General features: G+C 38.6%; 1 protein-coding gene across 1 annotated transcript in view; it reads right to left on the reverse strand.

The window, feature by feature from the left end:
- Positions 1 to 14440, reverse strand: part of ssrp1.S (structure specific recognition protein 1 S homeolog) — a gene marked incomplete at its 5' end in the record, with an annotated part of 147136 nt that overhangs the window by 7738 nt on the left and 124958 nt on the right. Inside the window, 2 exon segments of the mRNA NM_001090695.2 lie at positions 6771 to 6941; positions 8607 to 8727. Coding sequence (NP_001084164.1) covers positions 6771 to 6941; positions 8607 to 8727 — 292 coding nt within the window.

Consider the following 14440-nt stretch of genomic DNA (forward strand, 5'->3'; position numbering starts at 1 on the left):
ACTGTTCACCCCCCTAAAGTCAGTACTTTGTAGAGCCACCTTTTGCGGCAGTTACAGCGGCAAGTCGCTTTGGATAAGTCTCTATGAGCTTGCCACTGGGTTTTTGCCCATTCCTCAAGGCAAAACTGCTCCAGCTCCTTCATGTTGAATGGTTTTCGCTTGTGAACAGCAAGTCTGACCACAGATTCTCAATTAGTTGAGGTCTGGACTTTGACTAGGTCATTCCAACATTTAAATGTTTCCCATTAAACCACTCGAGTGTTGCTATAGCAGTATGCTTTGGGTCATTGTCCTGCTGGAAGGTGAACCTCCGTCCCAGTCTCAAATCACAGGCAGACTGACACAGGTTTTGCTCAAGAATGTCCCTGTATTTAGCACCATCCACCTTTCCCTCGACTCGGACCAGTTTCCCAGTCCCTGCTGCTGAAAAACATCCCCACAGCATGATGCTGCCACCACCATGTTTCACTGTGGTGATGGTGTTCTTGGGGTGATGGGATGTGTTAAGTTTGCGCCAGACATAGCATTTTCCCTTGGTGGCCGAAAAGTAAAATTTTAGTCTCATCTCACCAGAGCTCCTTCCTCCATACATTTGGGGAGTAGCCCACATGCCTTTTGGCAAACACAAAACGTGCCTTCTTATTTTTTACTTTAAGTAATGGCTTTTTTCTGGCCACTCTTCCATTAAGCCCAGCTATGGAGTGTACGGCTTATTGTGGTCCAATGGGCAGAAACTCCAGTCTCTGCTGTGGAACTTGGCAACTCCTTCAGGGTTACCTTTGGTCTCTGTGCTGCCTCTGTGATTAATGCCATCCTTGCCCGGTCTGAGTTTTGGTGGGCGGCCCTCTCTTGGCAGGTTTGTTGTGGAACCATTGTTGTGGTACCATGTCAGAAAAAGGTGTGTTCATACGGAGAGATTATGTGACACTTAGATTGCACACAGGTGAACTAATTATGTGACTTTTGAAGGTAATTGGTTGCACCAGGATTTTTTAGGGGCTTCATGGCAAAGGGGGTGAATACATATGCACATGCCAATTTTCAGTTTTTTATTTTATTTTTATATATATTTTTCTTAATTCACTTCACCAACTTAGACTATTTTGTACAGATCCATCACAGAAAATAAGATTAAAAACATTTAAATTACAGGTTAGAATGTAACAAAATAGGTAAAAAGCCAAGGGGGTGAATACTTTTGCAAGGCACTGTAGATCTAATATCTGCCGATACTGTTTTGTCTTGACTCTTATGTGAGTGGTGTGAAAATGTTCTCATCTCCTGTCTTTTCTCTTTAGCAAAGAAGCAAGAACTCGCATCTCTAACTTGGTCTTTATGAAGAGATAAATTTTGCTTCTCACGTTTAGATGCACCTTTTGGGTTCTCAAATGCGACATTTTCGCTGGTGGCTAATAAGCATAATAATGTCATCCAATTTATAGGATTCAGGAATTCCTATGAATCTTAAATTAGTCCTTTTCTTGATCATCAATCTCATGTTTTCTTCTACGGTTGATCTAATAGAGGATGTGGAAATTGTGTTGTCTTGAATGTCGGAAATTATATTCTGGAGTTCCTGTATTTGTTGATTTTGAGAACTAAGTTTTTCTTTTTCTGTTAAGCTAATTGTTGTATCCAGTAACGTAACTAGAGGGGTCGGGCCCTGGTGCACGACGCGCAGCCGGGCCGCCGACCCCCTCCGGACGCAATTTTCGAACTGCATTTTAGTGGCGCTCGGGCTGCCGGGGGACCCTGAGGTGGTGCGGGCCCTGGCCCGCTCGCACCCCCTGCTCCCCCGGTAGTTCAGCCACTGATTGTATCTTGACATTTTCCAAGTGCTTTCGCCATTGCAGATTGAATAGTATTTTCAATGGTTGGATTGAGAAGGTTTGCAACCTCAGCTGCCAAAAGAGATTGTTCAGTAAATGTAGAAGATTTTTGTTGCCCAGATTTGGTAGAGCGATTCTCACTATCCATACTGTTTGGCTTATGTTTTTTGCAGAAAAAATGGAGATGCTGGAGTAGTATCCATTTTCAGTATTCGTATAGTTTTTATTTTCTCACCTTTTTTGTTTTCCTTTTCCCTTTTTTTATTTAAATTTTTTTTAGATTTGTCTTCTCAAATTTCTTCTCTATTCCCTCCTTTTTGCTATATTTCTTCACTTATTCCCATTTATGCGTAGAAAAATTGCTGAAGTCAGTGTAAATTCAATGCTGAAGTAAGAATTACAGTCTCTCGACAATAAAAGCTGAAATTTCTATCAATGGAAAGAGCAAATTCTATTTGAGAAGTGTTTCTAGATTTCACCTGAAGGTATGAAGAGCGGAGAGTCTCAACTTTACCAGTATAAATGCAACAGGCTGGAAATTAATGTTACCAAGCAGATACATTTAGACTTGAAGTCAGTAGATGGCGCCAAAGTCCATATTATTGAGATGCTTCCACCTCAGCTTTGAAATAATATGCCTTCTGTGCAAACAGACTATATGTATAAAGTGAGCTCTTCAAAATGGCGCCTAGGAAAAAAAACCAAGGCAATATGTTTTCAGCTATGTATAACAGTTCTAAAACTTGATCACTGAAATACTTAAACAATAAACCAAAATTGAAAATCTCCTCAAGTTCTTTTCAAGCCCGGAGAAGTTTGTTATAGAAATGTTTAAACTGTAAATTTGTGTGAGGTAAATTATTCCCTCTATGAATATAAATACAGTCTCTTTGCTCCTAATCAACGTCGCTAACTTGCTGAAGTTATATATATGCAACTGGCTGGAAATTAATGCTATTACCAAGCAGATAAATTCAAACTGAATGTCAGTAGATGGCACCAAAGTCCATCTTATTGCGACTCTTCAGCCTTCAGCTTTGAAATGAAAATGTCTTCCTTGCAGACAGGCTATATGTATAATGTAAGCGTTTTAAAATAACGCCAAAACTATTTTTTCCCAGGGAAAAAACCAAGGCAGAATGTTTTCAGCTATATATAATAGTCCCAATACATGGATACTGAAATTCTGAAACAATAAACCCAAATTAAAAATCTCCTCAAGTTCTATTCAAGTCCAGAGAAGTTTGTTATAGAAATATTTTAAATGTAAATTTGAGTGAGGTAAATTATTCCCTCCATGGATACAATACAGTCTCTTTCCTCCTAATAAGCGACACCAACGTGTTAAAGTTATTGAAAGTATATTTAGGTATTCGCTGAGACTTAACTGAGGTGCGTTTTGCCTATAAAGTGAACTTTGTCTTACTTCACAGTATTTCAGGCTCCCTGAATGCAGTACTGTCTCTAAACTAGCTAAACGTAAAAGCGGCGCACTGAGCTTCACTCCCACCCTCACACTCTCTCAGGTGCCATATCCATACATTTCTACACCCAGTGGCTGCACAGCCATATAATAGTACACACCATCATGGAGCTCCTGAATTCTGATGGGACACAAGAAAGGGTTACTGCTCCACACAATGGTTGGCACTCTCTCTACAGCAGGATTATTGACGGGGGGGGGGGGGTGTTGGAGGTGTCAACTGTTCAAATTGGAACTGGTATAAAACCCCAAAAAGGTTTTAAGTATACAGAATATACTTGGGTATATTAACAGTACAGATGTGGGTTGAGAGGTAATTGTGGTTATAACAGATATAGAAAAGGCAAATGTGCTAGCTATACTGCTAAAAGAACCACTCAAAATTATGTTCTGGAGAATGACATTATGAGCAGTAATCTGCATGACTTTATGAAGGATAGGTCATGTCAGACAAATTTGATTGCTTTTTATGATGGGGAAAGTAAGACGGACAGTGGTGTGTCCTGGAAGATGTGTTCTATTTGGAGTCCCCCACAAACGACTGCTTTCTAAATGAAGGTCTGTTGGGCTTAGTAATGTTATTTGTTCATGGATAGGAAACTGCCTACAGGATCGGGAACAGAGGGTAATCAGGTAATGGTACATTCCCTACTTGGGAGTAAGGTTTTTAGTGTTATTTGTGTTTTGTGTCCACTTTTATTTAACTTGTTCTTTAATGACTTAGGGGAGGGTATTGTAAGTAATGTATTAGTGTTTGCAGATGAAACAAAACCCAATTAAAGGAAAACTATACCCCCAAACAATGTAGGTCTCTATAAAAAGATATAGCATAAAACAGCTCATATGTAAAACCCTACTTCATGTAAACAAACTATTTTCACAATAATATACATTTCTAGTATGTGCCATTGGGTAATCATAAATAGAAAATTGCCATTTTAAAAAATAAGGGCCACCCGCTGGGATTGTATGATTCACTGTGCACACAAACAAACTATACTTCTTATGTCACAACAGATAGAGTGGTGTCTTTTGCTTCAACGCTTCTTCCTGTTACAGTTAGAGCTGCAGTATTTCCGGTCAGGTGATCTCTGAGGCAGCACACAGACCATCACAAAATGGGGGTTCAAGGCAAGAGATGTAAAAGGGCAGTATTTAGATAAATATATATTCCAGTTTGGTAAGGTTCTTTAATATGCCACTTAATATGATATAAACTATCTGTTGCTTAAGTATTCATTTTGGGGGTATAGTTTTCCTTTAATTCCATCCAGGATGCAGCATCCTTGCAGCAGAATCTTGACAAACTGGCTATCTGGGCAGCTAAGTGGGAGATGAGATTCAATGTCGATAAATTTAAAGTCATCCACCTGGGTTGTAAAAATATGCAATCCACTTATAATCTAAATGGGAGAACCCTAGTTGGACCTAAATTGCTCTTTTCTGTGTTTACTACACACTTATGGCTTTGGAGAAAATCTAACACTCAGTGTGAAGATCAGCTTCTACCTGTGTTCTTCTTGTAACTAGGATATTGTCCAAGTAGTGGAAAATTGGTATACCTTCTGTTCTCAACTCTGCAATAAGGGTGACTGGTGAAGACAGTTTCTGATTGTCACAGACCGAAATGAGGCATCTGAACTGTTCAACAAAAGTAACTGTAATTGCAATATCTATATTAGGTTATGTGCCATTATTGCACCATTCATCTCTTTTGCATCATTTTATCGATTCTTCGTATGGTTAAACACACACACAAATATATATATAAATATATATATATATAGTTTTTAGGTATAAAGTAGTTAACTTACAACCCCATTTTCTTAAAGGAACAGTAACATCAAAAAATAAATGTTTTCAGGTAATAAAAAATATAATGCAGTGTTGCCCTGCAATGGTAAAACTGTTGTGTTTGCTTCAGAAACACCACTATTGTTTATATAGATAAGCTGCTGTGTTGCAATGGGGCAGCCATTCAAAGGAGAAAAGGCTCAAGTTACACTGCAGATAGCAGATAAACTCTGTTGAACATAATGGCGTTATCGGTTATCCACTATATGTACCATATACAGAAGCCTTTTTTCAATTTCCGCTATTGCTACACAGCAGCTTCCTTATATGAACTATAGTAGTGTGTCTGAAGCAAACACATCAGTTTTATCAGTGCAGGGCAACAGAGAACATGATATATTCATTACTTTAAAACACCTTAATTTTTTGTTGTTCCTTTAAAGATGGTTATGTTTTAAGTATTATGTGAAACATGGGGTACCTTTAACTTATAGATGCAAATCAATTTGTCATATTTATGGATACATCTTAAATCTTCCCCTTGCCAAAAATATGTTTAGACTTCTCATATCCATAATGGTCTCAAAGTGCCTGAAGCTTTCCTTATTAGGATAAGCATTGATTACAAACCTATCACTCTTTCTTGGGGCAGCACTAACTGCTGCTTCTGCACAGAAGAGTTGGCCCATGTCCAGCACAAAATTTTGATTTTCCTGTGAATTTTTGAAAGCATCTTGTGCCTGCATAATCAGATGTGGTTTTTCTTGCTCGCTCCCACCACACTTCTGCTGATAGACTGGCACTGGTGTTTCTTCCAGAACCTCTGCCAATGTCACTTCCAGGTACCTGGAGCTATGACAACAATCTACCTTATGACATTCACCTTAAAACTGATGTCCACCTAACCTGGTAGTCAGTACAACTATATAGAAGACCTCTTGCTGACCCACTAGGAGAATTAAAATCCATGGAAATCCATGCTATGTTTGACTGGGAAATAAATTGATGGCAACCTTACTCTGCTTCACCTTTGTGGTTTAATCCTTTTCTTGAAAGGCAGCATTTTGGTTTCTCAGCTGCCATGCAACATGCACCTGAAATATCTACTAATTATAGATGAGCTTTATTAATGCAATGGCGTTTAGCCTTTCAAATTTATATGTTCCCAATTTTCAAGGGATGAGAAGAAACCATAAGCTGCAAGCAGAATGCGATATTGCTGGTTTAAAGAAAGATGTGTTTGCCAGATAATAATCTTAAAGCTCGACACCTTGCGTGGACAACATGATCACGCTTTACATTAGAAAGCATTATAAACAGATATTAGGGAATTTTTTCCCAATAAAATGAATTAACGCACCAGAGGCCACCCCTTTAGATTAGAGGAACAGAACTTTCATTTGAAGCAGCGTAGGTGGTTCCTCACGGTAAGGGCAGTGAGGTTGCGGAATGCCCTGCTGGGTTATTGATAGCTCAATGCTGGGCCTCAAAGTAAAACTACAACTCCTTTATTTATACTGGGGCGACTAAAGGGAACACATAAAATCTGAAATGATGATGGTATATATTTTACAAAAATGAAAAAGCATTACAATGGTAATATTAGCTGTAGGCCTCTGCCAAAAAGCATAAAATTCAATTTAAATGCAATGTATTGTCCAAACCTCCTTTTTATCTCTGCTCATGTTCTTCCAAATTTCCCCTGCTTTCTTGGATAGGTCAGTTATGCTGATCCCTGGGTTCTCACTTTTAATCTTCTCCCGACTCGCATTTAACCACAGCATGTAGGCAGACATGGGACGCTTTGGAGCACCTGGGTCTTTGGTTTTTTTTGCCTAGCAGAGAAACGAAGAAAAGGTTCTAATGGAATAAGTTTATGTACAGATCAGACTAATATTAGTATGTAACAAAAAAAGGCACTTTGACATATACTTTTTCTGGCATTGTAAAACAAACTACCCCATACAATATTTAATATAAAGTATGACAATTGATCAGTTGACATTTGCAAAAAAAAAAGCTATTTAAAAAAAAAATGCGTTAGTTTGAACTAAAAACACATCTTATGCATTTACGAATGTCTTAATGCCAGTTTTTTTACAACACCGTGTGCCATATATTATTTTTAACATTAAAATTTTTTAAGTACAGGTATAGGTAGGATCCCTTATCCGGAAACCCGATATCCAGAATGCTCCGAATTACGGAATGGCTGTCTCCCCATAGACTCCATTTTATCCAAATAATCCAAATTTTTAAAAATGATTTCCTTTTTCTCTGTAATAATAAAACAGTAGCTCGTCCTTGATCCCAACTAAGATATAATTAATCCTTATTGGAAGCAAAACCACACTATTGGGTTTATTTAATGTTTAAATGAATTTCTAGTAGACTTAAGGCATGAAGACCCAAATTACGGAAAGATCCGTTATCCGGAAAACCCCAGGTCCCGAGCATTCTGGATAACAGGTCCCATACCTGTAATATAATTACTTAAATTCTCTCTTTGTGACTTTGACAATGAATCAAGAACAGTTGTGCAATTATTAAAAACTTATCCCAAATTGTTGTAAACTGTTCCGATAAAATTGTGTAATTAAGAAATGTGGCTCTTAAAGGAGAAGGAAAGCTACGGAGGCATTTTATTGCCAATAGATTAGCTGCAATAGTGCAAGCTAGAATGCTATATTTATTCTGTAGAATGTTTCACCATACCTGAGTAAAAAGCTCTAGAAACTCTCTGTTTAGAATAGGAGCTGCAGTATTAATGTGGTGTGACATCACTTCCTGCCTGAGTCTCTCCCTGCTCTGGGCTCAGATTACAGTAAAGAAGGGAGGGGTGGGGGAGAGGAGCAAACTGAGCATGCTCTTGCCCAGGGCAATGAGGTTTAAGCTGAAAGCAGGAAGTCTGATACAGAAGCCCATGTGTACACAATAGAAGGAAAGAAATGCAGTATTTCTTTTCACAGGGGACTCAGAGCAATATTACTTTGGGGGTTTACTGGTATATTTAGATGGACCTTTCTGATAAAGCTTACTTAGTTTTAACCTTTCCTTCTCCTTTAAAAGTACCACATGGCATGGCAATCTAACTAGATAATACAAAACAGAGCACAACTAAAAGCCTGATATTTAAAAAAACACCATATTAATAAAGCCTAACTCTAGGTTCAATCTTCCTTGCTCCCCTGAATCTAAGACAGTGAAACTACAAAGTTTCAAGTGAGCAACATACAATTAACTGGGATAGGCTATATTAATACTATATAGGCACTTGAGGTACAATGCCAGGCAGCTTGGGGGGGGGGGCATCAGAAAAGCAAATGGCATATGGGCAGATTGTCCAGCAAACGTTCTGATCAGCTACAGAAATGAGGAGGCTGAGGTCCACTGCTTAGTATTAGTAGCACCAGACCTTAATACAGCCCTGCTGGGAGATGAAAGCAGAAACAGTGTTGGTAACAAATGAAATCCAGTAAGTGACAATAAGCAACTGGTACCTCTGGTTTTTTTCTTGGTTTCTTCTGTTTAACAATTTTAGCTCTTTTAGCATCTTTTTTTTTGTCTGTATCATCATCACTGTCAGCACTAGAGGAACTTGCAGAGGGATTACTATCAAACCTGCAGCAGAATGCAAAGAAGAGAGTTATGTACAGGAAAACAGGTATGTTGATAACCTGGAGCAAAGAGAGAGCACTTTCTTGTATATGTGTGTGTATGCATGATATATACTGTATAGATATGTGTGTGTGTGTGTGTGTGTATGTATATATATATATGTATATGTATATATATATATATATGTATATATGTGTATGTATATATATACACACACACACATGTATATATATATATATATATATATATATATATATATATATATATATATATATATACACACACACACACATGTATATATATATATATATATATATATATATATATATATATATATATATATATATATATATATATGTATGTATATGCACACACACATAAGAGCCGTGATATACTATAAATTATATCAGATCAGCACAGCAGAGTACAATAGAGTTAGCATACGCTAGTGTGTTTTTTAGGCCAATATCCTCAAATATCAAATTGATTTCCTGTACCTTATTCTCCTTATACAAGAATTCAATATGGTCACAAATACAGTAAAGAATTAAAATGTATTGGTTTGCGCGATAAAAAATTTTTTTATATGTAAAGTAAAAAGTTAGAACTGTGCTGGGCCAAGCTCTATGCACATGCCCAAGGCAAGGCATCCAAGTCAGGAAGCTGTAGCCTGATGATCAAAAGGCATGATGTAACGTAGTTTGAATGGGACATAAATGGTGCCCAGTTACTCTTTGTAAGGAAAATAAATGTATATTTAACAATTATGCATGGAAATATGAAAGAAAAGTGCCATTTAATACATTCAATAATTTCTTATAGTGCTTATTAACAGGCTGTTACTAGTTAAAGGAACTACAACAAGCAAATCAACAAAACACGATGGGTATCTTTTATTAACTATTTAAATTAAGGTTTGTATATTTAAAGAGAATGTCAAACAAAACATATTTTTGCCTAATAATGCAAGTGCACAGACAGGTCTTTAAAAGTATATGTCCACTGGGGTAATTTGGAGGGGTTGAACCTGATAGACCTTGGTTTTTTTTTTTTTAAAACATAATTCAGCTATGTCATTATATATACACAGATTAATGGTTATTAGGGCTGGTACAAGAAGAAGTGCTTAAAGGGATACTGCCATGGGGAAAAAAATGTTTTCAAAATAAATCAGTTAATAGTGCTGCTCCAGCAGAATTCTGCCCTGAAATCTGACATGGGGCTAGACATTTTGTCAATTTCCCAGCTGCCCCTGGTCATGTGACCTGTGCCTGCACCTTAGGAGAGACATGCTTTCTGGCAGGCTGATGTTTTTCCTTCTCAATGTAACTGAATGTGTCTCAGTGGGACATTGGTTTTTACTATTGAGTGTTGTTCTTAGATCTACCAGGCAGCTGTTATCTTGTGTTAGGGAGCTGTTATCTGGTTACCTTCCCATTGTTCTTTTGTTTGGCTGCTGGGGGGGGGGGGAAGGGAGGGGGTGATATCACTCCAACTTGCAGTACAGAAGTAAAGAGTGATTGAAGTTTATCAGAGCACAAGTCACATGACTTATCCCTTTAAAGAGACCTACAGATAAAAAAGAACAAAGAAGCAGGAAATAGAAGGGATGTAAAGTTTTCCATCTGTAACAGGGAACAGTTTGTAAAGGATATTAATATTCTGTTGCTGGTTACATTATTGATTATAGTAAGTCAACATGGATTTATAAATAACGGAATTAGATTCAACTTTGCGCAGATGCAACCAGTGGAAATGGAGATTCTGCCCCAGAAAGGAAATTTAAGAACAGTATGCGCTTCCTATATTAAATAATATCCAACCATCAAAGTACTTTTCCTCACAACAGTTTGACTTTTGACAAAAACAGTTCCTTAAAGGAGAAGGAAACCCCCTGGGCGCAAAACCCCTCCCCCCTCCCCTGCGTTGCCCCCTCCCTCCTCCCCCCTTGCCTACCTGTCCCCCTGGGTAAATGCCCCTAACTTGTAACCCCTCTGCACAGGTCCTGTCCACGGAGTTCACAGTCGCCATCTTCTCCCACGGGCGTCTTCTTCCTGCTTTGACCTGCGTCTTCTGGCGCATGCGCAGTAGGTTACCGTTATGGATAACAGTTACCGTTATGGATCTACTGCGCATGCGCCCAATGTCACAACGTAAAATCTGAGCGAGTGGAACATGAGGACGCTGATAAGATTAAGCCAGCAGCGCCAGTCTCCATACGTTCAGATGCAGCCTACAGTGTGAGGAGGCGATAACAGGAGCGTGTGGAACACGAGGACGCTGACAAGACTAAGTAAGACAAGCTTCGCTGTAAGCGTTTGAGAGACCGGACCGTTATCTACATCAAAGCCATTCTAACTACATGCGAGCTTAACACCCCTACAGTGTGAGGAGGCGATAACAAGAGCGTGTGGGTGAGTGGAACACGAGGACGCTGACAAGACTAAGTAAGACAAGCTTCGCTGTAAGCGTTTGAGAGACCGGACCGTTATCTACATCAAAGCCATTCTAACTACATGCGAGCTTAACACCGGCGATCCTGTAAGTATGAATCTAGCAGGCATATGGAAGCGCACATTGGCCTCTATCTTCTATTTTTCAGTTGAGGTGGAGCACGAAGGGGATACTGTGTGCCAAACAGGAGAATTAATCATCACGTACCTGTCTTCCATCTGCCTGTATTTAAAGATCTTTACGGAACTGTTTTTGTCAAAAGTCAAACTGTTGTGAGGAAAAGTACTTTGATGGTGGGAGATTATTTAATATAGGAAGCGCATACTATGGATTTATAAATGACCGCTCCTGATAAACAAATTATATTAGCTTCTTTAAAGAGGTTAACAAGTAATGGAGTAAGGCTGGTGATGGTGATAAAATTATTATAGATTTCAATAAAGCACTTGATACTGTTCAGCAGTTCATAAAATTAAAGAGCACACTATGGTAAAGAACTTTGGAAAGGATAGTGTGTTGTTAAAGGGGATATAAAGGCAAAAAATAAAAAAGGGGGATTGATCATATTTTCAATTTAGTCAAGTTAGCAAATCAGTACCCTTTCTGTAAAATAATAGATTTTGTTTTCTTCTGGAAGCTGTTCACCGAGAACCAGCAGGCTAGAGATGCTCTGCATTTTGAAGTACATGGGCTATTTATGTGTTTATTTTTTAGTCTTCAGAATGCAGAGCATCTTTGATTCTCTCTCACTACTCTGGCCAGTCAGCCATGAAAGGATTTCAGAACAGCTTCCAGAGGGAGAGGAACGGTAAATAAGCAGCAGAAGATAGAGGAACTATTTTACAGAAATGGTAGTGATTTGCTTACTTAAGTGTATTGAAAAGATGATTCTTTTTAGGTGAAAAAGCAGAATTTTTTTGCCTTTACATCCCCTTTAAAGGAGAACTAAACCTTAAAAAATATGAAATGCGAGAAATGCTAAATTTACTGCATCAGGCTAAATGTTTAAAGGGAGTGTCATGTCTCTGCATAAGCTCAATGTGCTCTGGGCAGCTGTTCAGAATCAATGTTTATGGGTTACCACTAATCATCAAGTAGAAAACAAGGTTTTTTCTTAGAAGCTGATGCTATTAACTACCATGCTACAAAGCTTTTCCTACATTTGAATTCAAATTAATTTTTTATTAACACCATCTTATCTCAAGTCATTAGGTATCAAAATAAAACATCAGTAGATCACTGGCTGCATATATCAACAGTTTGATGCCCAATCTGCATGGGTTTACATTTAAAGGCCCCCAAATATATATTGTGCGTACCAATTTCAAGGTTTGTACTGCAGATGCTTAAAATATGTTCTACCTCTTTCATAAGTGGTAATAGCTATAAAAATGTTCTTACCCCAAAAAACTATATATTTTTGCAAAGTTCATGTTCTGCTGAATCCAATATAGGTAAATACACTTTCTGCTGCAAAGTACAAACTGCAAAGCTTTATTAAGCTTCAATTTTTATATTTCTAATTAAAATCTCCACAATACAGCATCTACATATGATTTCAAACATCCTAAATCAATACTAGGGCCTACTAAACAGTTTAAAGGAGCAGTTCGGTGTATAAATAAAAACTGGGCATAAAGATAGGCTGTGCAAAATAAAAAAATGTTTCTAATATAGTTATTAAGCCAACAATGTAATCTATAAAGCAGAAGCTGTTCAGTGAGTTTACAATCGATACTTAGCATGCAGCTCAGATTCAAAAGCAAACCGTTATGACCCATGTGCCCCCCCCTCAAGTCACTGATTGGTTACTGCCTGGTACCATTTTACTAAGATTTTCAGAGAGTAATTCACTATAACCAGCCTGCACAACATTTGCTGCCTTTCTCCCTTAAATAAGAAACCTGTTTTTTCACAGAATGAATAATGAATATTGTACTTCTCCCTTTGCATAAATGCCTTTGTAGATTGCAAAGTGTGTTACGGGTCATTGTCTTTTCGGAATATCCAACCCCTGCGTAACTTTGACTGATGCTTGAATATTATACTGAAGAATTTTTTGGGTTGAATTCATTCAACCCTCGACTTTAACTAAGGCCCTAGTCCCTGAACTATCCACACAGCATGATGGAACCTCCACCAAATTTGATAGTAGGTAGCAGGTGTTTTTCTTGGAATGCAGTGTTCTTTTTCCATCATGCAAATCGCTTTGTGGTATGACCAAATAACTGAGTTTTTGTCTCATCAGTCCAAAGTACTTTGTTTCAAAATGACTGTGACTTGTCTAAATGAGCTTTTGCACGCAAGCGACTGTTTGCGGCGTGAATGCATCACCGTGCCATAAAGATGTTCTTAGTGCAAATTGCGCTGATGGCCTTCCATTTCCGGATTACATTCTTTACAGTTGAAACCGACAGTTTAAACCTCTGAGATAGCTTTTTGTTGCCTTCCCCTAAACCATGATTCTGAACAATCTCTTCTAACAGCCTTTTTTTTTTTTTTAATACAGCTCAAAACCTCAAGTTTATTATCTACAGAGTCCCCTATGCCCTTCTAAATAATTAATTTGCCTAACAATCTCATTTAGGGTAAAAGTGGCTTGCATGGGGGCGGGTCCGACCGTGCAGCGAGGTAGACGCAAACCTCTGGCGCTCCCGGGGTCCTTTTACAAAAAGAGCCAAAAAGAACTCACAACCCGCTATACTTAGAGCCAGAGGGCTATCACTTAACCCTGCTGCTACCACTAGGCGCAGTCGCGCATCTAATCCAGCTACGGCCTACTCCCACCACCAAAGCCGTGGGCTAACTTTTGGCGGGCAAGCCCAGAACCACATTGGAGCGGCGCAGCGGCAAAAAGGATTTGGCATGCTGAAATCCTCAGGGACTGCAGAACATATGAGGGTGAGTGAACCCTAGACCCCGGGGGCACCTTCCCTGTCTGCCCTTTACAAATCAGGCTGCCACAACCACTGGCTCTACACCTGACAGACTCAGCCCATAGAAAAGGCTACATATTGTATACCAGCTGCACAAGCATTCCCCAAAAAATAGGAATGTGGATCTAGGGCTATATTGCTACCTCAACACATAACAGACTCAGAGCAGTGGGAAGTCTGCATGCTTTATAACAGGCCCCAATATTTGGACATTGAAATACACAAGTATTCTTAGTTCCCAAGAGACAACTAGGAACCAGAGGAAAAAGAAAGTGGGCCTAACATTCCAACCTAGTGCCTAATAACTGCACACTTACATCTACAAT

Source organism: Xenopus laevis, chromosome 7S, assembly GCF_017654675.1.
Source record: "Xenopus laevis strain J_2021 chromosome 7S, Xenopus_laevis_v10.1, whole genome shotgun sequence".
In the NCBI taxonomy this organism is placed as follows: Eukaryota; Metazoa; Chordata; class Amphibia; order Anura; family Pipidae; genus Xenopus; species Xenopus laevis.